The sequence below is a fragment of the Coregonus lavaretus genome (genome assembly GCF_964263955.1).
Source record: "Coregonus lavaretus genome assembly, contig: HAP1_SCAFFOLD_2134, whole genome shotgun sequence".
Taxonomy (NCBI): Eukaryota; Metazoa; Chordata; class Actinopteri; order Salmoniformes; family Salmonidae; genus Coregonus; species Coregonus lavaretus.
In genome coordinates, this window is record NW_028156168.1 from 1 (window position 1) to 27,345 (window position 27,345).

At 46.2% G+C, this 27,345-nt stretch overlaps 1 protein-coding gene across 2 annotated transcripts; it reads right to left on the minus strand.

The window, feature by feature from the left end:
- Positions 1-226: 226 nt before the first annotated feature.
- On the minus strand, positions 227-27,241 carry LOC311126720 (receptor expression-enhancing protein 3-like). 2 transcript variants are annotated; one of them, XM_084200711.1, is made up of 4 exons: positions 26,914-27,241; positions 14,366-14,438; positions 2,667-2,743; positions 227-398 (listed from the first exon to the last, which is right to left on the minus strand). In XM_084200711.1, the coding sequence occupies exons 1-4, from the start codon at positions 26,943-26,945 to the stop codon at positions 242-244; spliced, it is 339 nt and encodes a 112-aa protein (XP_084056837.1). In that variant the 5' UTR covers positions 26,946-27,241; the 3' UTR covers positions 227-241. The 2 variants fall into 2 exon arrangements, with proteins under 2 accessions (XP_084056837.1, XP_084056838.1); XM_084200712.1 differs by lacking the exon at positions 227-398 and adding an exon at positions 1,110-1,328.
- Between the last annotated feature and the right edge of the window lie 104 nt (positions 27,242-27,345).

Here is a 27,345-nt window from a genome sequence, read left to right on the forward strand (position 1 = left end):
GAGAGAGACAGAGAGAGAGTCAGTTTACAGAATACCAACTACAGTATGCATCAACATGTCCACCCACGACACAACACAAAAGCTAACTATCTTCTAAAGGTTTGTCATCAAATGACAACAGATCATTTTAAGTGTATGGCAGCTTGTTCAGTAGAAGGATAAAACACAGATACAGGATTCAAACATGTTCGTCTATTCCCTAGCTAGGCGTCATAATGAAACCACACTATTCAATACACAGTTAACAAAGAGCTCGGTACTCGTCAGTCAGTCTCACCCTCTCTCTGGAAGACAGCAGAGGATGAAGACATTTCCTGTAGATGAGACCAGCTCCTCTGGTGTAGGGAGACAGCAGCCAGATAACAAACGCTATCTTAATCTCATAGTACAGGGGGAACCTAGAGAGAGACAACACATTTTAACACAGTATTAACCCTGACCCATAGACCAGCTCATAGTACAGGGGGAACCTAGAGAGAGACAACACATTTTAACACCGTATTAACCCTGACCCATAGACCAGCTCATAGTACAGGGGGAACCTAGAGAGAGACAACACATTTTAACACAGTATTAACCCTGACCCATAGACCAGCTCATAGTACAGGGGGAACCTAGAGAGAGACAACACATTTTAACACAGTATTAACCCGGACCCATAGACCAGCTCATAGTACAGGGGGAACCTAGAGAGACAACACATTTTAACACAGTATTAACCCTGACCCATAGACCAGCTCATAGTACAGGGGGAACCTAGAGAGAGACAACACATTTTAACACAGTATTAACCCTGACCCATAGACCAGCTCATAGTACAGGGGGAACCTAGAGAGAGACAACACATTTTAACACAGTATTAACCCTGACCCATAGACCAGCTCATAGTACAGGGGGAACCTAGAGAGAGACAACACATTTTAACACAGTATTAACCCTGACCCATAGACCAGCTCATAGTACAGGGGGAACCTAGAGAGAGACAACACATTTTAACACAGTATTAACCCTGACCCATAGACCAGCTCATAGTACAGGGGGAACCTAGAGAGACAACACATTTTAACACAGTATTAACCCGGACCCATAGACCAGCTCATAGTACAGGGGGAACCTAGAGAGACAACACATTTTAACACAGTATTAACCCTGACCCATAGACCAGCTCATAGTACAGGGGGAACCTAGAGAGAGACAACACATTTTAACACAGTATTAACCCTGACCCATAGACCAGCTCATAGTACAGGGGGAACCTAGAGAGAGACAACACATTTTAACACAGTATTAACCCTGACCCATAGACCAGCTCATAGTACAGGGGGAACCTAGAGAGACAACACATTTTAACACAGTATTAACCCGGACCCATAGACCAGCTCCTAGTACAGGGGGAACCTAGAGAGAGGAGATGATGTTTATTTGAACAGGGACAACGTAGAACCAAACATACTGTAAGTACACTGGAGAAAATATGAATTGTACCAGATTTAGCAAACAGCTCATTTCCGTCTGAATGACAACACATGAAGGTTAGGGTTAAGGTTCAGGGTTAAGGTTTAGATTAAAGTTAGGTTTTGGGTTAAGGTTAGGTTAAGTATAGTTTCACTGAGGTAAGGGTTAAGGAGCGAGGGTTAGATTAAGGTTAGGTATAGTTTCACTGAGGTTCAGGTAAGCGTTAGGATTAGGGAAAGGCATTGGGTTAGCATATCGCCATCCACCGCTAATCATTTTCTGCCAGTGAAATATACACTGCTTAAATCCTATTAATCAGCCAACATGATGCTTCTCATTAAATCTGTATAACAAATTAATTTATAAGACAATCTCAATTAAAAAAGGGCAACGTAATTTCAATAAGCCTCAATTGTTTTCGGCATAGCGTGATGATCAAAGACAACATGGATAATTAAATGGGATTGGTTTGTTTGGGTTAACACATTCAAGGCCAATAAACCAAATGAAGAATTAGCATAAAGTCATGTTAATAGTTCCAATTAATGCCTCTGTCAGTCCTACTAGACACCAGGCTACAGGGAGGTCTGTATTAAGTCTCACCAGGCTACAGGGAGGTCTGTATTAAGTCTCACCAGGCTACAGGGAGGTCTGTATTAAGTCTCACCAGGCTACAGGGAGGTCTGTATTAAGTCTCACCAGGCAACAGGGAGGTCTGTATTAAGTCTCACCAGGCTACAGGGAGGTCTGTATTAAGTCTCACCAGGCTACAGGGAGGTCTGTATTAAGTCTCACCAGGCTACAGGGAGGTCTGTATTACGTCTCACCAGGCTACAGGGAGGTCTGTATTAAGTCTCACCAGGCTACAGGGAGGTCTGTATTAAGTCTTACCAGGCTACAGGGAGGTCTGTATTAAGTCTCACCAGGCTACAGGGAGGTCTGTATTAAGTCTCACCAGGCTACAGGGAGGTCTGTATTAAGTCTCACCAGGCTACAGGGAGGTCTGTATTAAGTCTCACCAGGCTACAGGGAGGTCTGTATTAAGTCTCACCAGGCTACAGGGAGGTCTGTATTAAGTCTCACCAGGCTACAGGGAGGTCTGTATTAAGTCTCACCAGGCTACAGTGAGGTCTGCATTAAGTCTCACCAGGCTACAGGGGGGTCTGTATTAAGTCTCACCAGGCTACAGGGAGGTCTGCATTAAGTCTTACCAGGCAACAGTGAGGTCTGTGATGGTCTCCACGACAGTGTAGAGAGCAAACACAATCCAGTACATCATCCAGCGGACCTGTTGGAACACAGAGACAGGATAGTCAACACTTTCTACATGGAACAGTATGCTAGATGTCATACCCCATATAGATACCATGGAACAGTATGCTAGATGTCATACCCCATATAGATACCATGGAACAGTATGCTAGATGTCATACCCCATATAGATACCATGGAACAGTATGCTAGATGTCATACCCCATATAGATACCATGGAACAGTATGCTAGATGTCATACCCCATATAGATACCATGGAACAGTATGCTAGATGTCATACCCCATATAGATACCATGGAACAGTATGCTAGATGTCATACCCCATATAGATACCATGGAACAGTATGCTAGATGTCATACCCCATATAGATACCATGGAACAGTATGCTAGATGTCATACCCCATATAGATACCATGGAACAGTATGCTAGATGCCATACCCCATATAGATACCATGGAACAGTATGCTAGATGTCATACCCCATATAGATACCATGGACCAGTATGCTAGATGCCATACCCCATATAGATACCATGGAACAGTATGCTAGATGTCATACCCCATATAGATACCATGGAACAGTATGCTAGATGCCATACCCCATATAGATACCATGGAACAGTATGCTAGATGTCATACCCCATATAGATACCATGGAACAGTATGCTAGATGTCATACCCCATATAGATACCATGGAACAGTATGCTAGATGTCATACCCCATATAGATACCATGGAACAGTATGCTAGATGTCATACCCCATATAGATACCATGAGAGATGTAGCTGCTGATCACCACTAGTAGGTCTTGGTCTGCATCCCAAATGCCACCCTATTCCCTATATAGTGCCCCCTATTGGGCTCTGGTCATTAGTAGTGCACTAGAAAGGGCTCTGGTCATTAGTAGTGCACTAGAAAGGGCTCTGGTCATTAGTAGTGCACTAGAAAGGGCTCTGGTCATTAGTAGTGCACTAGAAAGGGCTCTGGTCATTAGTAGTGCACTAGAAAGGGCTCTGGTCATTAGTAGTGCACTAGAAAGGGCTCTGGTCATTAGTAGTGCACTAGAAAGGGCTCTGGTCATTAGTAGTGCACTAGAAAGGCCCATGGCCATTAGTAGTGCACTAGAAAGGGCAATGGGTCATTAGTAGTGCACTAGAAAGGGCTCTGGGTCATTAGTAGTGCACTAGAAAGGGAATAGGGTGTCAGCTGGGAGCCACCCAGCCAGCCAGCCAGCCAGCCAGCTAGTTAGGCACCTTACAAGACAGACAGACAGACCAGACAGACCAGACAGACCAGACAGACCAGACAGACCAGACCAGACAGACCAGACAGACCAGACCAGACAGACCAGACCAGACAGACCAGACAGACAGACCAGACAGACCAGACCAGACCAGACAGACCAGACCAGACCAGACAGACCAGACAGACCAGACCAGACAGACCAGACCAGACAGACCAGACAGACCAGACCAGACAGACCAGACAGACCAGACAGACCAGACCAGACCAGACCAGACAGACCAGACCAGACAGACAGACCAGACAGACCAGACCAGACAGACCAGACAGACCAGACAGACCAGACCAGACCAGACCAGACCAGACCAGACCAGACAGACCAGACAGACAGACCAGACAGACCAGACCAGACAGACAGACCAGACAGACCAGACAGACCAGACCAGACAGACCAGACAGACCAGACCAGACAGACCAGACAGACCAGACCGACCAGACAGACAGACCAGACAGACCAGACCAGACAGACCAGACAGACCAGACCAGACAGACCAGACAGACCAGACCAGACAGACCAGACAGACAGACCAGACCAGACAGACCAGACCAGACAGACCAGACAGACCAGACCAGACCAGACAGACCAGACAGACCAGACCAGACAGACAGACCAGACCAGACCAGACAGACAGACCAGACAGACCAGACCAGACAGACCAGACCAGACAGACCAGACAGACCAGACCAGACCAGACCAGACCAGACCAGACAGACCAGACAGACCAGACAGACCAGACAGACAGACCAGACAGACCAGACAGACCAGACCAGACAGACCAGACAGACCAGACCAGACAGACAGACCAGACAGACAGACCAGACAGACCAGACAGACAGACCAGACCAGACAGACAGACCAGACAGACCAGACAGACCAGACCAGACAGACCAGACAGACCAGACCAGACAGACCAGACCAGACAGACCAGACCAGACAGACCAGACAGACCAGACCAGACAGACCAGACCAGACAGACCAGACCAGACAGACCAGACAGACCAGACAGACAGACCAAACAACAGACCAGACCAGACAGACCAGACAGACAGACCAGACAGACAGACAGACAGACAGACCAGACCAGACAGACCAGACCAGACAGACCAGACCAGACAGACCAGACAGACAGACAGACAGACCAGACAGACAGACCAGACAGACCAGACAGACAGACAGACCAGACAGACCAGACCAGACAGACCAGACAGACCAGACCAGACCAGACAGACCAGACAGACAGACCAGACCAGACAGACCAGACAGACCAGACAGACCAGACAGACCAGACAGACCAGACCAGACAGACCAGACCAGACAGACCAGACCAGACAGACCAGACAGACAGACAGACCAGACAGACAGACCAGACAGACAGACAGACAGACCAGACAGACAGACAGACCAGACAGACAGACAGACCAGACAGACCAGACCAGACAGACCAGACAGACCAGACCAGACAGACCAGACAGACAGACCAGACAGACCAGACAGACAGACCAGACCAGACAGACCAGACAGACCAGACAGACCAGACAGACCAGACCAGACAGACCAGACCAGACAGACCAGACCAGACAGACCAGACCAGACAGACCAGACCAGACAGACCAGACAGACCAGACAGACCAGACCAGACAGACCAGACAGACAGACCAGACCAGACCAGACAGACCAGACAGACCAGACCAGACAGACCAGACAGACCAGACCGACCAGACAGACCAGACAGACCAGACCAGACAGACCAGACCAGACAGACCAGACAGACCAGACAGACCAGACAGACCAGCCAGACCAGACAGACCAGACAAACCAGACCAGACCAGACAGACCAGACAGACCAGACCAGACAGACAGACAGACCAGACCAGACCAGACAGACCAGACCAGACAGACCAGACAGACCAGACAGACAGACAGACCAGACAGACAGACCAGACAGACAGACAGACCAGACAGACAGACAGACCAGACAGACAGACCAGACAGACAGACAGACCAGACAGACAGACAGACCAGACCAGACAGACCAGACCAGACAGACCAGACAGACCAGACCGACCAGACCAGACAGACCAGACCAGACAGACCAGACCAGACAGACCAGACCAGACCAGACAGACCAGACCAGACCAGACAGACCAGACCAGACAGACCAGACCAGACAGACCAGACCAGACAGACCAGACAGACCAGACCAGACAGACCAGACAGACCAGACAGACCAGACAGACCAGACCAGACAGACCAGACAGACCAGACAGACCAGACCAGACAGACCAGACAGACCAGACCAGACAGACCAGACAGACCAGACAGACCAGACAGACCAGACAGACCAGACCAGAAAGACCAGACAGACCAGACCAGACCAGACAGACAGACCAGACCAGACCAGACAGACAGACCAGACAGACCAGACAGACCAGACCAGACAGACAGACCAGACAGACCAGACAGACCAGACAGACCAGACAGACCAGACCAGACAGACCAGACAGACCAGACAGACCAGACCAGACAGACAGACAGACCAGACCAGACCAGACAGACCAGACCAGACAGACCAGACCAGACAGACCAGACAGACCAGACAGACAGACCAGACAGACCAGACAGACAGACCAGACAGACCAGACAGACAGACCAGACCAGACAGACCAGACCAGACAGACCAGACCAGACAGACCAGACAGACCAGACAGACAGACCAGACAGACCAGCCAGACCAGACCAGACAGACCAGACAGACAGACCAGACAGACCAGACCAGACCAGACAGACCAGACAGACCAGACAGACCAGACCAGACCAGACCAGACAGACCAGACAGACCAGACCAGACAGACCAGCCAGACCAGACAGACCAGACAGACAGACCAGACCAGACAGACCAGACAGACCAGACCAGACAGACCAGACAGACCAGACAGACCAGACAGACCAGACCAGACAGACCAGACAGACCAGACAGACCAGACCAGACAGACCAGACAGACCAGACCAGACAGACCAGACAGACCAGACAGACCAGACAGACCAGACAGACCAGACCAGAAAGACCAGACAGACCAGACCAGACCAGACAGACAGACCAGACCAGACCAGACAGACAGACCAGACAGACCAGACAGACCAGACCAGACAGACAGACCAGACAGACCAGACAGACCAGACAGACCAGACAGACCAGACCAGACAGACCAGACAGACCAGACAGACCAGACCAGACAGACAGACAGACCAGACCAGACCAGACAGACCAGACCAGACAGACCAGACCAGACAGACCAGACAGACCAGACAGACAGACCAGACAGACCAGCCAGACCAGACAGACCAGACCAGACAGACCAGACAGACAGACCAGACAGACCAGACCAGACCAGACAGACCAGACAGACCAGACAGACCAGACCAGACCAGACCAGACAGACCAGACCAGACAGACCAGCCAGACCAGACAGACCAGACCAGACAGACCAGACAGACAGACCAGACCAGACAGACCAGACAGACCAGACAGACCAGACAGACAGACCAGACCAGACAGACCAGACAGACCAGACAGACCAGACCAGACCAGACAGACCAGACCAGACCAGACAGACCAGACAGACAGACCAGACCAGACAGACCAGACAGACCAGACAGACCAGACAGACAGACCAGACCAGACAGACCAGACAGACAGACCAGACCAGACAGACCAGACAGACCAGACAGACCAGACAGACCAGACAGACCAGACAGACCAGACAGACAGACCAGACAGACCAGACCAGACAGACCAGACAGACCAGACAGACCAGACAGACAGACAGACAGACAGACAGACCAGACAGACCAGACAGACCAGACCAGAAAGACCAGACCAGAAAGACCAGAAAGACCAGACAGACCAGACAGACCAGACCAGACCAGACAGACAGACCAGACAGACCAGACCAGACAGACAGACCAGACCAGACAGACCAGACAGACAGACCAGACAGACAGACCAGACCAGACCAGACAGACCAGACAGACCAGACAGACCAGACAGACCAGACAGACAGACCAGACAGACAGACCAGACAGACCAGACAGACCAGACAGACCAGACAGACCAGACAGACCAGACAGACAGACCAGACAGCATTACCTGAGTAGACGTGACAGGACTGTATATAGGACTGAAACACGCTCACTATGTATTGCTGAATAACTCATTTAACAAACCATAGAGTAGGTCATTAATGTGTGAGATGGAGGCATCATTACTGTCTGACTGAGGCTACACAGAGACAGGGGCTGCTCTCCCCCCTCTCTCCCTGAGCTAGGCTACGCCTTAGAGCCCATCTCCCCCCTCTCTCCCTGAGCTAGGCTACGCCTTAGAGCCCATCTCCCCCCTCTCTCCCTGAGCTAGGCTACGCCTTAGAGCCCATCTCCCCCCTCTCTCCCTGAGCTAGGCTACGCCTTAGAGCCCATCTCCCCCCTCTCTCCCTGAGCTAGGCTACGCCTTAGAGCCCATCTCCCCCTCTCTCCCTGAGCTAGGCTACGCCTTAGAGCCCATCTCCCCCCTCTCTCCCTGAGCTAGGCTACGCCTTAGAGCCCATCTCCCCCCTCTCTCCCTGAGCTAGGCTACGCCTTAGAGCCCAGCTCCACCAGGCTTTCAAGGGTTCCTTAGCATTTCAATCTCAAAAAGGTAGCGCAGACAGTCATGTGATGAGAGGAAGCCTTGTGTTAGGGCTCTCTGTGGCTCTCGGAGGTATTAGGTGATATTTTCAGCCTCAGTGAACCAAGTCAAATGAATGTGTGCAGCGGTGGAATGGCGACCTCCAGCTGAACTCCCAGCAGCTCCGTGCCTGTCTGAGAGTTCCGACCGAGGCTGATCAACGCTCCAGGCTAGAGACAGGCTGCGTCCCAACTCGTACCCTATTCCTTTTATTAGTGCACTACTTTTGACCAGGGCCCTAGTAGTGCACTATATAGGGAATAGGGTGCCATTTGGGATGCACCCGGAGAGACAAAGACTCAGGGGTATTGGGCCATGATGACTGGGTGTCCATCTCATCCTCCTTATAGACAGCAGACAGACAAAGAGCTGACCAGATCCCAGATACAAATATATGGAGGACATTTTACATTCCTCAGACTGTGGGAGGAAAACCTTTACTAGCAGCCAGGCCAACAAATACCTGCATTAAATTAAAACATGGCTGAGCTAAGCTGTACTGTATCAGTCTGATCCTAGCTTAAATTAAAACATGGCTGAGCTAAGCTGTACTGTATCAGTCTGATCCTAGCTTAAATTAAAACATGGCTGAGCTAAACTGTACTGTATCAGTCTGATCCTAGCTTAAATTAAAACATGGCTGAGCTAAACTGTACCAGTCTGATCCTAGCTTAAATTAAAACATGGCTGAGCTAAGCTGTACTGTATCAGTCTGATCCTAGCTTAAATTAAAACATGGCTGAGCTAAGCTGTACTGTATCAGTCTGATCCTAGCTTAAATTAAAACATGGCTGAGCTAAGCTGTACTGTATCAGTCTGATCCTAGCTTAAATTAAAACATGGCTGAGCTAAGCTGTACTGTATCAGTCTGATCCTAGCTTAAATTAAAACATGGCTGAGCTAAGCTGTACTGTATCAGTCTGATCGTATCTTAAATTAAAACATGGCTGAGCTAAGCTGTCCTGTAGCAGTCTGACCCCTTTTTGGTAGTGGTATGAGTGACTTGGCTGTGTCCCAAATGGCTCCCTATAGAATAGTGCACCACCTCATTTAAGAAGCGCTTTCTGGAGTCTCTTGAATGCATTTCCAATGTGTCCGTTCTGTCTCCTGTATGTGTAAGTCCCTGTGCAGGCGGCCTTCACCTTCATATCCTAGTAAACCACTGGATGATTGAAGAAGAATCTAGAGAACTACATGGGAAGAATTGGTAGACTGCAAATTGACCACAAAAAGACCAAACAGATATCATATTTGACAAAAACAAATCATTTCAAACCTTGCTGTTAATCTCTATTATGCATGGGAATACTTTGGAACAGATTTCCCGAAATTAAAATCACTTGGAGCTGATTTGCTGGTGTTTTACAGTCTTGTAATGTCCAAACAGACCCCCCAGTTAGGGAACCCTGCATGAAGGCGTGAGCATCTCAGTCCAGGCTACAGGCTCCCGTCCAAAGCAAGCATTCCTCAGTCTTAGACTCTGGGAGAGGAGATGCCAACAAGCCGCGGGCTCTGAGGAATGACATGTTAACTTGTTCTAACTATTATGCCTTATTTGTAACTAAAGCCTTGTTCCCACGGCAGGAATAAGGCTCAAATCTGTTTTGGAATACTGACTGTCCAAACAGCAAGTTACAAGTGACCCAATCAGATTTGTGCAGTCGTGTAGAGAAGTGGGTATACTCAAATTGCCAAACATTTTCCAAAACGACCCGCCCGGCGAAAGGGAAAGGTGCCCTGTGTGAAAAGCTATATGAGAAACAGTAACATACACTCTGAATGACCAAAAATGATGAATCCCATATTGGTCAGGGAGGTGAACCTGATGGTCACTCTGACAGAGCTCCAGAGTTTCTCTGTGGAGATGGGAGAACCTTCCAGAAGGACAACCATCTCTGCAGCACTCCACCAATCAGGCATTTATTGTAGAGTGGCCAGATGGAAGCCACTCTTCAGTAAAAGGCACATGACAGCCCGCTTGGAGTTTGCCAAAAGGCACCTAAAGACTCAGACCATGAGAAACAAGATTCTCTGGTCTGATGAAACCAAGATTGAACTCTTTGGCCTGAATGCCAAGCGTCACGTCTGGAGGAAACCTGGCACCATCCCTACGGTGAAGCATGGTGGTGGCAGCATCATGCTGTGGGGATGTTTTTCAGCAGCAGGGACTGGGACACTAGTCAGGATCGAGGGAAAGATGAACGGAGCAAAGTACAGAGAGATTATTGATGAAAACCTGCTCCAGAACTCAGACTGGGCTGAAGGTTCACCTTCCAACAGGACAACTACCCTAAGCACACAGCCAAGACAACACAGGAGTGGCTTCTGGACAAGTCTCTGAATGTCCTTGAGTGGCCCAGCCAGAGGCCGGACTTGAACCCGATCTAACATCTCTGGAGAGACCTGAAAATAGCTGTGCAGCAACGCTCCCCATCCAACCTGACAGAGCTTGAGAGGATCTGCAGAGAAGAATGGGAGAAAATCCCCAAATACTGGTGTGCCAAGCTTGTAGCGTCATACCCAAGAAGACTCGAGGCTGTAATCGCTGCCAAAGGTGCTTCAACAAAGTACTGCGTAAAGGGTCTGAATACTTGTGTAGTTTATTTTTATTTGTATACATTTGCTAAAATTTCTAGAAACCTGTTTTTTCTTTGTCATGATGGGGTATTGTGTGTATATTGATGAGGGGAAAAAAACAATTTAATACATTTTAGAATAAGGCTGTAACCTAAAATTTTTTGGGAAAAAGTCAAGGGGTCTGAATACTTTCCGAAGGCACTGTATGTATATGTAGTGATATAGTCACTTTACATGGGCTCAGCAGGCTACTATAGTCCTATATGTAGTGATATAGTCACTTTACATGGGCTCAGCAGGCTACTATAGTCCTATATGTAGTGATATAGTCACTTTACATGGGCTCAGCAGGCTACTATAGTCCTATATGTAGTGATATAGTCACTTTACATGGGCTCAGCAGGCTACTATAGTCCTATATGTAGTGATATAGTCACTTTACATGGGCTCAGCAGGCTACTATAGTCCTATATGTAGTGATATAGTCACTTTACATGGGCTCAGCAGTCTACTATAGTCCTATATGTAGTGATAGTCACTTTACATGGGCTCAGCAGGCTACTATAGTCCTATATGTAGTGATATAGTCACTTTACATGGGCTCAGCAGGCTACTATAGTCCTATATGTAGTGATATAGTCACTTTACATAGTCCTATATGTAGTGATATAGTCACTTTACATGGGCTCAGCAGTCTACTATAGTCCTATATGTAGTGATAGTCACTTTACATGGGCTCAGCAGGCTACTATAGTCCTATATGTAGTGATATAGTCACTTTACATGGGCTCAGCAGGCTACTATAGTCCTATATGTAGTGATATAGTCACTTTACATGGGCTCAGCAGTCTACTATAGTCCTATATGTAGTGATATAGTCACTTTACATGGGCTCAGCAGGCTACTATAGTCCTATATGTAGTGATATAGTCACTTTACATAGTCCTATATGTAGTCATATAGTCACTTTACATGGGCTCAGCAGGCTACTATAGTCCTATATGTAGTGATATAGTCACTTTACATGGGCTCAGCAGTCTACTATAGTCCTATATGTAGTGATATAGTCACTTTACATGGGCTCAGCAGGCTACTATAGTCCTATATGTAGTGATATAGTCACTTTACATGGGCTCAGCAGGCTACTATAGTCCTATATGTAGTGATATAGTCACTTTACATGGGCTCAGCACTCTACTATAGTCCTATATGTAGTGATATAAGCAGATGTATAAAGACTTTTCATATTTACTTCAGAGCAAACAAGCAACTATAAAAAGAGCAACAACAAAGCGTGATTTGTCCAGGCTATTTTCAGGGGAGGTTTCTCAATTACCAGTCTGCCGTTCACTGTGCATTTAAAAGACAAGCGTAACCACAGTAATGACATGTTCTGAAATGGCTTGGTGGTAAAATGCTCTGTACTCAGTGTTCTACAACCAACCCAGCCAGTTAAAGTCTGACTCGAGGGTTTACTGAAATTAACTTTCAATCTGAACACTCATCATTCCAGGAAAATGGCCCAGTTACTTCCGGGAATGACAAGTCTTATGTAGGCCCTACACTCTTTACTTGTACATTTAGTATCTAGAAAGTGAAAGACTTGATGATAACAGAACATCCTAACACTGAGAGTGTGACCCTCATGGGTGAGATGGAGGAGAGAGAGGGCTGAGGAGAGCGGGAGAGTAGCATGGTGAGATGGAGGAGGAGAGAGAGGGCTGAGGAGAGCGGGAGAGTAGCAGGGTGAGATGGAGGAGGAGAGAGAGGGCTGAGGAGAGCGGGAGAGTAGCAGGGTGAGATGGAGGAGGAGAGAGAGGGCTGAGGAGAGAGGGAGAGTAGCATGGTGAGATGGAGGAGGAGAGAGAGGGCTGAGGAGAGAGGGAGAGTAGCATGGTGAGATGGAGGAGAGAGAGAGGGCTGAGGAGAGAGGGAGAGTAGCAGGGTGAGATGGAGGAGGAGAGAGAGGGCTGAGGAGAGCGGGAGAGTAGCATGGTGAGATGGAGGAGAGAGAGAGGGCTGAGGAGAGAGGGAGAGTAGCAGGGTGAGATGGAGGAGGAGAGAGAGGGCTGAGGAGAGCGGGAGAGTAGCAGGGTGAGATGGAGGAGGAGAGAGAGGGCTGAGGAGAGCGGGAGAGTAGCAGGGTGAGATGGAGGAGGAGAGAGAGGGCTGAGGAGAGCGGGAGAGTAGCAGGGTGAGATGGAGGAGAGAGAGAGGGCTGAGGAGAGAGGGAGAGTAGCAGGGTGAGATGGAGGAGGAGAGAGAGGGCTGAGGAGAGCGGGAGAGTAGCATGGTGAGATGGAGGAGAGAGAGAGGGCTGAGGAGAGAGGGAGAGTAGCAGGGTGAGATGGAGGAGGAGAGAGAGGGCTGAGGAGAGCGGGAGAGTAGCATGGTGAGATGGAGGAGGAGAGAGAGGGCTGAGGAGAGAGGGAGAGTAGCATGGTGAGATGGAGGAGGAGAGAGGGCTGAGGAGAGAGGGAGAGTAGCATGGTGAGATGGAGGAGGAGAGAGGGCTGAGGAGAGAGGGAGAGTAGCATGGTGAGATGGAGGAGGAGAGAGGGCTGAGAGGAGACTGAGGATATTCTCGAAACTAATCTCTCCTAAACCTGTTGGCCACATGCTCAATTTAGCATTCCTGTAAGGCACCTGCTGGGATCATTCTAGTAAGGGCAGGAGCCCAGCCTTTACAGTGTCCTGCTGCAAGTCTCCACAGATAGATAGCGAGCATGTCACTGTGTTTGATCCAGTCATAGGCAGTTAACTCCCATTCACATGCCTGGACTTGTTCTCAATACCTTCAGACCAGACATGGAGTACCGGTAAGTGGCATGGGGTTCACCCAATGAATCATAAATACACTAGATCCCTGTGTTGAAGTCCCCATGCCCCCATCTTGGCACTCCCCCACCATTGGAAACATCTTTTGGAAGCTTTAGAAAATGCATCCGTTTATCACATGTATTCTATTGCAGACACCTTAATACACACTAGTATGATGAAATCAATGATGTGGAAATAAGGGTTTTTGTACTTACATATTCCTTGACGTTTTTGGTTTTCACTGCTTTGTAGGAATAGTATGCAGGATACAGAGTCCCGAAGACGAGCCTGTGTGGAGAGACCAGAGAAATATGAAACTATCAGCGTCAAGGCAAAGGGTTTTCCACCAAGAGCACATAAAGGAGACAACTTCAGCTCAACTAAAGAAGCAACAAGCCAGCTCCACTGGACGCACCATATCACAGCCTGCAACGTGTTGCTGTGTTGAACCAGCCTCCCACATCTAGCCTAGTGGCAGGAGGATAAACTAACACTCCCTACACATGGGGGAAGCTGACCCGGTCTCACAACATATACATTTCATCCAACATGTGCTCTTCATTTACATCCTGGGACCCAAGCTTGTCTGGGAGGGGGCATTGGGTTCAGTGGGGACTCCGGGAGAGAACACAACCCAGCACGTCCCAGTGAGAGGATGACCCAGAACACAACCCAGCACGTCCCAGTGAGAGGATGACCCAGAACACAACCCAGCACGTCCCAGTGAGAGGATGACCCATACCAGAACACAACCCAGCACGTCCCAGTGAGAGGATGACCCAGAACACAACCCAGCACGTCCCAGTGAGAGGATGACCCAGAACACAACCCAGCACGTCCCAGTGAGAGGATGACCCAGAACACAACCCAGCACGTCCCAGTGAGAGGATGGCCCAGAACACAACCCAGCACGTCCCAGTGAGAGGATGACCCATACCAGAACACAACCCAGCGCGTCCCAGTGAGAGGATGACCCAGAACACAACCCAGCACGTCCCAGTGAGAGGATGACCCAGAACACAACCCAGCACGTCCCAGTGAGAGGATGACCCAGAACACAACCCAGCACGTCCCAGTGAGAGGATGACCCATACCAGAACACAACCCAGCACGTCCCAGTGAGAGGATGACCCAGACCAGAACCCAACCCAGCACGTCCCAGTGAGAGGATGACCCATACCAGAACACAACCCAGCACGTCCCAGTGAGAGGATGACCCAGAACACAACCCAGCACGTCCCAGTGAGAGGATGACCCAGAACACAACCCAGCACGTCCCAGTGAGAGGATGACCCATACCAGAACACAACCCAGCACGTCCCAGTGAGAGGATGACCCAGAACACAACCCAGCACGTCCCAGTGAGAGGATGACCCAGAACACAACCCAGCGCGTCCCAGTGAGAGGATGACCCATACCAGACGTACTACATCAGGCTACGGTTCTTATATTTTTGTTCAGTATATAGTTAACTTCTACTGGAAACAAGGCAAACATTTTAATTTGAGTCAGGATAATGACCAGGACAGATCTGGATCTAAATGTCTTGTCATTTTAACCATAAAAGATGGCTGAAAGGAACACTGCTAAATTGTGCTTTAGCAACAGATCTGTATTTCCACAGGGGAAAGAAATCAGCCCTTTACCCTGTAGCTGAAACCAGATGTTGGAGTTGATCTCTGCCTGGATCTTAAAATCTTCCCCTCTAGCTCTCTAGCCCAGTAACTCTACATCTGGCTCTCTCCCAGGCATTGTGCATGCTAGGAGCTGTGTACAGTCAGAATTATTATTTTTTAAAACCAGGAAACTGGGAAAGTTAACCTGAAACAGGATGTCAAGGCTTGTGTGCGGGGGGGTATATTTTATCAGCTGCGTGCTGCTAGTGAGGCCCCATTTCACAAAATTGTTTCAAGAAGCCTCTCTGCAGGCTCCATCTCCTTCATGTTCAGGGTTTATGGAGAAATATGCCTCCTCCCCAGTGTGAAAATACTGCAGCCTGCCCGAGCGGGAAATGGTCTATTTCTGCAGGCCAGGTAAACAATGACTGGTAACGCTTTATTTGGATCGTCTGTAGAGCATCTACAGATGGACTATCATAATAATAATAATAAAGCCATTTAGCAGACGCTTTTGTCCAAAGCGACTTACAGTCATGCGTGCATAAATGTTTTGTGTATGGGTGGTCCCGGGGATCGAACCCACTACCCTGGCGTTACAAGTGGTCCTCTGTAGCTCAGCTGGTAGAGCACGGTGCTTGTAACGCCAAGGTAGTGGGTTCGATCCCCGGGACCACCCATACACAAAAATTTATGCACGCACGACTGTAAGTCGCTTTGGATAAAAGCGTCTGCTAAATGGCATATTATTATTATTATTACAAGCGGCGTGCTCTACCAGCTGAGCTACAGAGGACCACTATCAGTAGCATTTCAACTTACTATCTATTAACACTAGCTCCAACCCTACAAGACCATGGTGCTTGCCTACAGAGCTGTGAGGGGAACGGCACCTCCTTACCTTCAGGCTCTGATCAGACCCTACACCCAAACGAGGGCACTGCGTTCTTCCACCTCTGGCCTGCTGGCCCCCCTACCTCTGCGGAAGCACAGTTCCCCGCTCAGCCCAGTCAAAGCTATTCGCTGCTCTGGCACCCCAATGGGGGATCAAGCTCCCTCACGACGCCAGGACAGCGGAGTCACTGACCACCTTCCGGAGACACTTGTATTCCTTAAAGAGGTGGGGTTTCCTGGAATAGTATAAAGTAATTGACTCAGTACTGGTACTCCCTGTATATAGCCATGTTATTACCTGGTACCCCTGCACATGGACTCAGTACTGGTACCTTGTATATAGCCATGTTATTACCTGGTACCCCTGCACATCCACTCAGTACTGGTACTTCCTGTATATAGCCAAGTTATTACCTGGTACCCCTGCACATCCACTCAGTACTGGTACTCCCTGTATATAGCCATGTTATTACCTGGTCCCTGTGTATATAGCCATGTTATTACCTGGTAGCCCGTGTATATAGCCATGTTATTACCTGGTAGCCCGTGTATATAGCCATGTTATTACCTGGTCCCCTGTGTATATAGCCATGTTATTACCTGGTCCCCTGTGTATATAGCCATGTTATTACCTGGTCCCCTGTGTATATAGCCATGTTATTACCTGGTACCCTGTGTATATAGCCATGTTATTACCTGGTACCCTGTGTATATAGCCATGTTATTACCTGGTCCCTGTGTATATAGCCATGTTATTACCTGGTCCCCTGTGTATATAGCCATGTTATTACCTGGTATCCTGTGTATATAGCCATGTTATTACCTGGTCCCCTGTGTATATAGCCATGGTATTACCTGGTATCCTGTGTATATAGCCATGTTATTACCTGGTCCCCTGTGTATATAGCCATGGTATTACCTGGTCCCCTGTGTATATAGCCATGTTATTACCTGGTCCCCTGTGTATGTAGCCATGTTATTACCTGGTACCCTGTGTATATAGCCATGTTATTACCTGGTCCCTGTGTATATAGCCATGTTATTACCTGGTACCCTGTGTATATAGCCATGTTATTACCTGGTACCCGGTGTATATAGCCATGTTATTACCTGGTCCCCTGTGTATATAGCCATGTTATTACCTGGTCCCCTGTGTATATAGCCATGTTATTACCTGGTACCCTGTGTATATAGCCATGTTATTACCTGGTACCCGGTGTATATAGCCATGTTATTACCTGGTCCCCTGTGTATATAGCCATGTTATTACCTGGTACCCTGTGTATATAGCCATGTTATTACCTGGTACCCTGTGTATATAGCCATGTTATTACCTGGTACCCTGTGTATATAGCCATGTTATTACCTGGTATCCTGTGTATATAGCCATGTTATTACCTGGTACTCCCTGTGTATATAGCCATGTTATTACCTGGTCCCCTGTGTATATAGCCATGTTATTACCTGGTATCCTGTGTATATAGCCATGTTATTACCTGGTACTCCCTGTGTATATAGCCATGTTATCGTTTCTCATTGTGTATTTATTATTACGTATTTTACTTGTCTATTGTATCTCGATTGTCTTTCTCTCTGCGTTGTTGGGAAGGGGCCGTAAGTAAGCATTTCACTGTTAGTCGACACCGGTTGTTTACGAAGCATGTGGCAAATAAAAATAGATTTGATCAATTCCAAACAAGAAATTGCCTCAGAGTATCCTTGAGAGTCTAGCTAACCTACTGCCACCTGGGGGTATGGAGTGTGATGGTCTGGTAGTGAGGTCTAAACTAAATGCACTCTGAACAGACCTTTCCTTACACTACCTAATACAGTTGAATATGCTGTAGGTATCCTATTGATATCCTACCGGCAGCTTCTGTTCAAAGGGGAAAAACACTTGGTGACGTGTAATAATATGAATGCTTATTTTGGTGAATGCTTTATAAAATTAGCTTTACTTTTTTTTTAAATGGTGAACTAAGTCGTTGCCAGCATTGCTCTCCAGTAGGAAGGAATGTTAGTATTTTCTTCCCAGTGTATATCTACTTGTATGGTGTGTCTCCTGCCTGCTGTCTGTGTTGTGGGTGGAGCTAGACACCTGCTGTCTGTGTTGTGGGTGGAGCTAGACACCTGCTGTCTGTGTTGTGGGTGGAGCTAGACACCTTCTGTCTGTGTTGTGGGTGGAGCTAGATGCCTGCTGTCGGTGTTGTGGGTGGAGCTAGATGCCTGCTGTCTGTGTTGTGGGTGGAGCTAGATGCCTGCTGTCTGTGCTGTGGGTGGAGCTAGATGCCTGCTGTCTGTGTTGTGGGTGGAGCTAGACACCTGCTGTCTGTGTTGTGGGTGGAGCTAGACACCTTCTGTCTGTGTTGTGGGTGGAGCTAGATGCCTGCTGTCGGTGTTGTGGGTGGAGCTAGATGCCTGCTGTCTGTGTTGTGGGTGGAGCTAGACACCTTCTGTCTGTGTTGTGGGTGGAGCTAGATGCCTGCTGTCTGTGCTGTGGGTGGAGCTAGATGCCTGCTGTCTGTGTTGTGGGTGGAGCTAGATGCCTGCTGTCTGTGTTGTGGGTGGAGCTAGACACCTGCTGTCTGTGTTGTGGGTGGAGCTAGACACCTGCTGTCTGTGTTGTGGGTGGAGCTAGACACCTTCTGTCTGTGTTGTGGGTGGAGCTAGATGCCTGCTGTCGGTGTTGTGGGTGGAGCTAGATGCCTGCTGTCTGTGTTGTGGGTGGAGCTAGATGCCTGCTGTCGGTGTTGTGGGTGGAGCTAGATGCCTGCTGTCTGTGTTGTGGGTGGAGCTAGATGCCTGCTGTCTGTGTTGTGGGTGGGGCTAGATGCCTGCTGTCTGTGTTGTGGGTGGAGCTAGATGCAGACCTCCATTAATACAACAAGTAGCAGTTACAGCCTTCCTTAGGTCCCTGTTGGAGGAAGGCTGGAGAAAGGAATGTCTGACTACAGCCAACCAGGACTATTCTTAGAGACCCTGTATAGCTCCTCTGCTGTTTCTATGGCAACGGCTAAATAAACGGCCTGTCATGGTGGAGGCGAGTGAGGTAGATCCCTGGACAGAGGCCATGAAAACAGAAAACGAACAGGGAGAGAATTTCACCCTTATACGCTCAGTTTATTAGGTACACCCACCAAGTACCGGGTTGGACCCCCCCCTTTGCCTCCAGAACAGTGAATTCTTCAGGGAATCAATTTGCTCAATTTGTATCAAGGGACCGAACGTGTTCTAGGAAAACATTCCCCAGACTAATACATCACCAGCCTGTACCGTTGACACCAGGCAGTATGGGGCTATGGACTCATGCTGCTTACACCAAATCCTGACTGCCATCAGCATGGCGCAACAGGAACCGGGACTGGCCGGACCAGGCGATGTTTTTCCATTGTTGGCGATCGCGAGCCCATTGGAGCCGTTGTTGTTTTTATCTGATGGGAGATATGAAATTGAGCTCGAATTTCCATTGATTATCCTTGATGTTTCTACAAATTGATGAGTCCATCTGTGATAAATTCAACTGATTGGACATGATTTGGAAAGGCACACACCTGTCTAAAGTGCATTCGAAAGGATTCAGTGTTGTGACGCAACAAAATGCATAGGGCATAGAATTAAAAAGGTATTGTCGGACATTATTCATCCTAATCAAACAGATTTTTTACATGGACGATACATTGGAGATAATATAAGGCAAGTATTGGAAATAATAGAACACTATGAAAAATATGGGAAACCAGACCTGCTATTCATAGCAGACTTCGAAAAGGCATTTGATAAAGTACAACTGGGGTTTATATATAAATGGAACATTTCAATTTGAGAATCTCTTATAAATTGGGTTAAAATCATGTATAGTAACCCTAGGTGTAAAATGGTAAATAATGGCTACTTCTCAGAAAGTTTTAAACTGTCAAGAGGAGTGAAACAAGGTTGTCCACTATCGGCATATCTATTTATTATGGGCATCGAAATATTATATATTAAAATCAGATCCAACAATAATATCAAAGGATTAGAAATTCAGGGTTTAAAGACAAAGGTGTCATTGTACGCTGATGATTCATGTTCTTTTAAATCCAAAATGTGGATCCCACCACAGCCTGAGAAAGGATCTAGACACATTTTCTAACCTCTCTGGATTACAACCAAATTATGATAAATGTACTATAATACGTATTGGATCACTAAAAAAATACAACTTTTTACCTTACCGTGTAGTTTACCAATAAAATTGTCTGATGGTGATGTGGATATACTCTGTATAAATATCCAGAAATAAATAAATTCTCACTCCAATCAATTTTAAATAGAAAGTTTACAAAAATAGATAAGATCTTGCTACCATGGAAAGGTAAATACCTGTCTATTTGTGGAAAAATCACCCTGATTAACTCTTTAGTATTATTCCAGTTTACCTATTTGCTTATGGTCTTGCCTACACCTAGCGAACAGTTTAAAAAACATATATATTTTCCATTTTATTTGGAACAGCAAGCCACACAAAATTAAAACGGGCCTAATTATATAATGAATATTAATTCGGAGGGCAGAAATGAGTAAATATTAAAGCATTAGACCTCTCACTAAAGGCTTCAGTCATACAAAAGGTATACTTAAATTCAAACTGGTTCTCTAGCAGATTAGTAAGAATGTCTCACCCTGCGCTCAAGAATGGCCTTTTCCCCTTTATTCAGATTATAACCTCCCACTTTCAGTTATTTGAAAAGGAAACCTCCCAAATTTCACTATTTCTAAAACAAGCCATATAAAGTTGGTTGCAATTTCAATTTAATCCACCAGAAACTACAGAACAAAATGCAACAAATAGTGGTTAAATTCAAATACACTAAATGATTTAAAAAATGTTTTTAAAAAGGCATAATCTTCGTAAATTATATCATAGGTAGGACTGTTGGAGTTATGTCGCACATGCAACTAACGAAAATATATGGAAATGTCTATTCTAATTGGTTAAAGAAAACTGTGATAAATATAAAAGTATACCAGTTTCATTAATGGACCAAACGTGCCATATACATTTAGATTGCAAAATAGTTGGGAAGAGATTTTTGACATTCCGATTCCATGGCACATGTTTTAGACCATATAAACTCCAGTCGTACTTTATCAAAAGCCTTTTCAAAAGGCAGCAATGAATAGCAGGTCTGGTTTCCCAGAATGATAGTCATTATTCTTAAAATACAAATTAATCTAAAGGATTTCACCCCAAATACAGTATAAATGTGTGAACGGTGTTAGAGTTATAATGTAGTGTCAACCCACTAACAGAGGGGGAGGAGTTAGAAACTGCTGAAAGCATTCCAGGGTGAAGGGGACTAAGAATCGGTTTAACGGTCGTCCTTCTAGACACAGAAGGACAACCATCTCTGCAGCACTCCACCAATCAGGCCTTTACGGTAGAGTGGCCAGACGGAAGCCACTCCTCAGTAAAAGGCACGACAGCCCACTTGGAGTTTGCCAAAAGGCACCTAAAGACTCTCAGACCATGAGAAACAAGATTCTCTGGTCTGAATGCCAAGCGTCACGTCTGGAGGAAACCTGGCACCATCCCTACAGTGTAGCATGGTGGTGGAAGCATCATGCTGTGGGAATGTTTTTCAGCGGCAGGGACTGGGAGACTAGTCAGGATCGAAGGAAAGATGAACGGAGCAAAGTACAGAGAGATCCTTTATGAAAACCTGCTCCAGAGAGCTCATGACCTCAGACTGGGGTGAAGGTTCACCTTCCAACAGGACAACAACCCAAAGCACACAGCCAATAAAAAACAGGAGTGGCTTTGGGACAAGTCTCTGAATGTCCTTGAGTGGCCCAGCCAGAGGCCGGACTTGAACCCGATCTACCATCTCCTGAAAATAGCTGTGCAGCGATGCTCCCCATCCAACCTGACAGAGCGTGAGAGGATCTGCAGAGAAGAATGGGAGAAACTCCCCAAATACAGGTGTGCCAAGCTTGTAGCGTCATACCAAAGAAGACTCGAGGCTGTAATCACTGCCAAAGGTGCTTCAACAAAGTACTGAGTAAAGGGTCTGAATACTTATGTAAATGTTATAGTATGTATGTATGTATGTAAGTACAGTGGGGATAACAAGTATTTGATGCACTGCATATTTTGCAGGTTTTCCTACTTACAAAGCATGTAGAGGTCTGTAATTTTTATCATAGGTACACTTCAACTGTGAGAGATGGAATCTAAAACAAAAATCCAGAAAATCACATTGTATGATTTTTAAATAATTAATTTGCATTTAATTGTATATATATATATATATATATATATATATATATATATATATATATATATATATATATATATATATATAATAAGCAAACATTTCTTACACCCAGTTTTTGCTTTGTCATTATGTGGTATTGTGTGTAGATTGAGGGGGAAAAAACAATTACCCATTTTAGAATAAGGCTGTAACGAAACAAAATGTTGAAAAAGTCAAGGGGTCTGAATACTTTCCGAAGGCACTATCTGTGACCAGATGCATAATCGGTATTCCCAGTCATGTGAAATCCATAGATTAGGGCCTAATTAATTTATTTCAATTGACTGATTTCCTTATATGAACTGTAACGCAGTAAAATCTTTGAAATTGTTGCATGTTGCGTTTATATTTTTGATCAGTGTAGTTAGAAAAACAAACAAAAAATGACCCACCAACATTTCCGTTGATGTAAGCAAATGTAATCATCCATAAACAGAGAGTAGAATCCACTGTATATCACATGACTCATTATGCATTCCTATTCCATGATGCCTCAAAACAAATCAATCATGAACACACCTTATAACGACATACGTACGGAAAGGTCTGAAAAGGACCCAGCCAACACCCAGCCGTCTGGAAAAACTGGTTTGACACATGCTTAAGGTCAGGAATGGAACCTTGTGACTTGGCAGGCAAGATCATCAACTAAAACCATAACATGATTAAATAACTAATAACCACTTAAACAAGGCTGTACAATACATGCCCCAGTACTTTGAAAAGTTATTTGTCATCGTCGGTGAATTAAATAATGTGATCAGCCACATGGGCAGGTTAATTTGATTCGGTGAAACCAGAGGAAGAGACGGGTCCGGGTCAAGAATGGTGCAAGCTAACAGGCGGGCCACAAACAGGAACATAACGGCGCAGTAGAACAGCGGTGTGCAGAACGGCATCACAGGAACACACACAACTCAGCGGTCCTTGTCACGGATAGGCTTTTGCAGCAGACGACAAACCAGGTTCCACTCCCATCAGCTAAAAACAACAACGGTTAGCTAGCCCTGTAGTCTAGAACGTGTTGTCTAATGCATATTGCTAGCTAGCCCTGTAGACTAGAACATGTGTTGTCTAATGCTTTTACTTACATTTTAGTCATTTAGCAGACGCTCTTATCCAGAGCGACTTACAGTTAGTGAGTGCATAATAAATAAATAAAATCACACTGGCCCCCCATGGGAATCGAACCCACAACCCTGGCGTTGCAAACGCCATGCTCTACCAACTGAGCTACACGGGACGTATTACTTTTAAATGAATTGTCTGATTGTTTTGAAGCATTGACAGGATGCCTTTACCAGTGGCTCATGGCCAGTGTAGGCTACAGTTGAAGCACACCGAGTAGACTGTAAATACTGTGCCGTCTCTACTCCCAATCCAACCTGAAGCACAGTCTCCCCCTTCCATGGACTGTACCCTACAGTAGACTGTAAATACTGTGCCATCTCTACTCCCAATCCAACCTGAAGCACAGTCTCCCCCTTCCATGGACTGTAGCCTACAGTAGACTGTAAATACTGTGCGGTCTCTACTCCCAATCCAACCTGAAGCACAGTCTCCCCCTTCCATGGACTGTAGCCTACAGTTCTGTTATGGAATTGTACTGGATTGTGAGTTGTGAGGGGAACTCGGGACGTTTTCTTTCTCTAAAATGTACAAACTCATCCATCCTCTGTCCTCACATACTTGTGGTCAGCAAGCTAACTAGTAGTTTTGGGACAAAACATTGGGAGTCTATTGGTTAGGCTACCCGAGTGGTACATTATTCTGGTGGACGGCGACGGAAAATAACCCTACCACAATATAGCCGGCTTTACACAAAATAAATAAGTTTCCTGTCAACAAAGGCTCGCTAGGAACTCTACTTACAAGACGTAAAGTGAAATGTGTCCTTCGCTATCAAATAAACATCTGAATCCAACTTTTGGCCGAACCGCACCATATTCCTGGATGCCACTAGACTACAAACTTCACGAGAGACTTCCTACCACGAAATCTACCACGGTGCACGCAGCAGGAATGTAGTGCAGTTTGGACAGACGTTTATTTGATAGCAGGGGCAAATCTCACTTTACATCTGGGAAGTAGAGTTCCTAGAGATAGATAGATATGCCTTTGTTGACTGGATCCGGTTTTTTTATTTTTTGGTGAAGCCAGCTATAGAGTTCGCCAGCTTGTAGTCCTAAAACCCGGAAATTAGTTACCTCTGGTTCGTTCAGCTATTCCTATGCGGAACAACAACACTATCTGAACTGTTCAGAATACTCCAACTTTATTGCTATTCAACGTCAAATAAAATTGTATTCGTCACATGCTTTGTAAACAACAGGTGTAGACTAACAGTGAAATGCTGATTTACGGGGCCCTTCCCAACAACACAGAGAGAAAGAAAATAGAAAAATATTAGAAAAGTAAAACATGTAATAATAGATACACAATGTGTAACGATAACATGGCTATATACACAGGGTACCAGGTAATAACATGGCTATATACACAGGGTACCAGGTAATAACATGGCTACATACACAGGGTACCAGTATCGAGCTGATGTGCAGGGGTACGGGATTATTGAGGTAGATCTGTACATAAAACTAGGAATAAAGTGACAGATAGTAAACAATAGCAGCAGCGTATGTGATGCGTCAAAAAAAGTTTGTGCAAAAAGGGTAGCTTAGTGGTTAAGAGCGTTGTGCCAGTAACCGAAAGGTCGCTGGTTCTAATCCCCGAGCCGACTAGGTGAAAAATCTGTTGATGTGCCCTTGAGCAAGGCACTTAACCCTAATTGCTCCTGTAAATCGCTCTGGATAAGAGCATCTGCTAAATGACTAAAATGTAAATGTAAATGAAAGAATAGGGTTTGGGGATAAACACCAAAAACAAGGTCTGAGGTTAACACAGGCTTAGGAAATCTCATACGTTTTGTTCTATGAGATAATATCAGTCAGTTACCATGACCTTTATGAATTATGAAGCATTCAAGTGCTTTTTCTGATTAAATAAATCCTTAAATTCACAATAAGTGATGCTAGCTGATCTCATTGAACAAAACGTATATGATCTCCCAAGCCTGTGTTTACCACAGACCTTATTTTCGTTTATCCAAAAACAACATTAATTTTCCCCACAGGCTTTGTCCAACGAACCATGGCGGAGTTGGACCATTAGTCCTGTATTTCTCTCTATATTGTGGTAGGGTTATTTCCCGTCGCTAGCCACCAGAACGATGCACAACTTGGAGTCCAACCCATACACAGTCTGAGACTCCCGATGTTGTGTTCCAAAGATAACTAGCTAAATAGTTTCCAGATAGCATAACTTGACTTACTGACCTGCCTCTAGCTAGTTAAGACGTGGCTAAAGTTGGCTAACTACATCCTTTGGTACAACTCTCACAGGGCCAAAAACGTAAACAACAATAAGCTAACGTTAGGTAGCTTGCTAGCTAACGCGGTGCTAGGTAACGTTAGGTAGCTTGCTAGCTAACGCGGTGCTAGGTAACGTTAGGTAGCTTGCTAGCTAACGCGGTGCTAGGTAACGTTAGGTAGCTTGCTAGCTAACGCGGTGCTAGGTAACGTTAGGTAGCTTGCTAGCTAACGCGGTGCTAGGTAACGTTAGGTAGCTTGCTAGCTAACGCGGTGCTAGCTAACGTTAGGTGTTAGGTAATAGTTCTCAATGTTGACAATATTATGAGTTTATATTTTAACATAACTTTTTCAAATACAACTTCGAAATGAATACCATACAATAAGAGAAATTGCTTTGCCTAAAAGTAATTTAAAGTGTTCCGCTAAAATTAGTGTTAGATAACGTTAGCTAATTGGTTAGCTAGCTAAAGTAGGAACGTTGGCTATCTATCCAGCTAGCTATCGAAAAGTTTTTTTTTTTTTTTTTTTTTTAAGGTATCTGATAATAATGTCAGCAAGATACAATATAAAAATCGCCCTAACTTACACAACGGTTCTGGAGATCATCCACGACACCATCTTTCCAGATGGAGTTTTGCTGAGAGGAAGAGAGAGGGCCCAGGGTAGGGGCTGGAGAGGTAACGACTACACCGGGGTGGTCGCCACCGTAAACACTTCAGGGACTATTTAACAAGTTAACTACGAGCTATCATCTCAACCATGTCCGTGACTTTGAAAAAAAATTAAACGTGCTGTTTCACAATCTAAGTAAAGCAGCCATCGGCTAAAGCGAGAGGTTCCGACTTAGCTAGCTATGTTTTAATGACTTTATTAAAGCTTCCCCAATTCCACCTCCTTCACCTCTCCTATATCTGTGCTTGGCACGGAGAACAGCGCTGACGTAAGAGAAAATAGACCTTCCTCCTGCTTTATCTAACTGGACAGAACTGCCTGATTACACCAATGCCGCATAACTATT

Excerpts from the sequence above, each read along its gene's own strand:
- LOC311126720 (XM_084200711.1), bottom strand. The coding sequence starts at position 26,945 with ATGGTGTCGTGGATGATCTCCAGAACCGTTGT. Across the intron at positions 2,744-14,365 it reads CCAAAAACGTCAAGGAATAT|GTCCGCTGGATGATGTACTG; the intron begins GTAAGTACAAAA and ends GTGTTCCAACAG. Across the intron at positions 399-2,666 it reads ACAGACCTCACTGTTGCCTG|GTTCCCCCTGTACTATGAGA; the intron begins GTAAGACTTAAT and ends GTCTCTCTCTAG.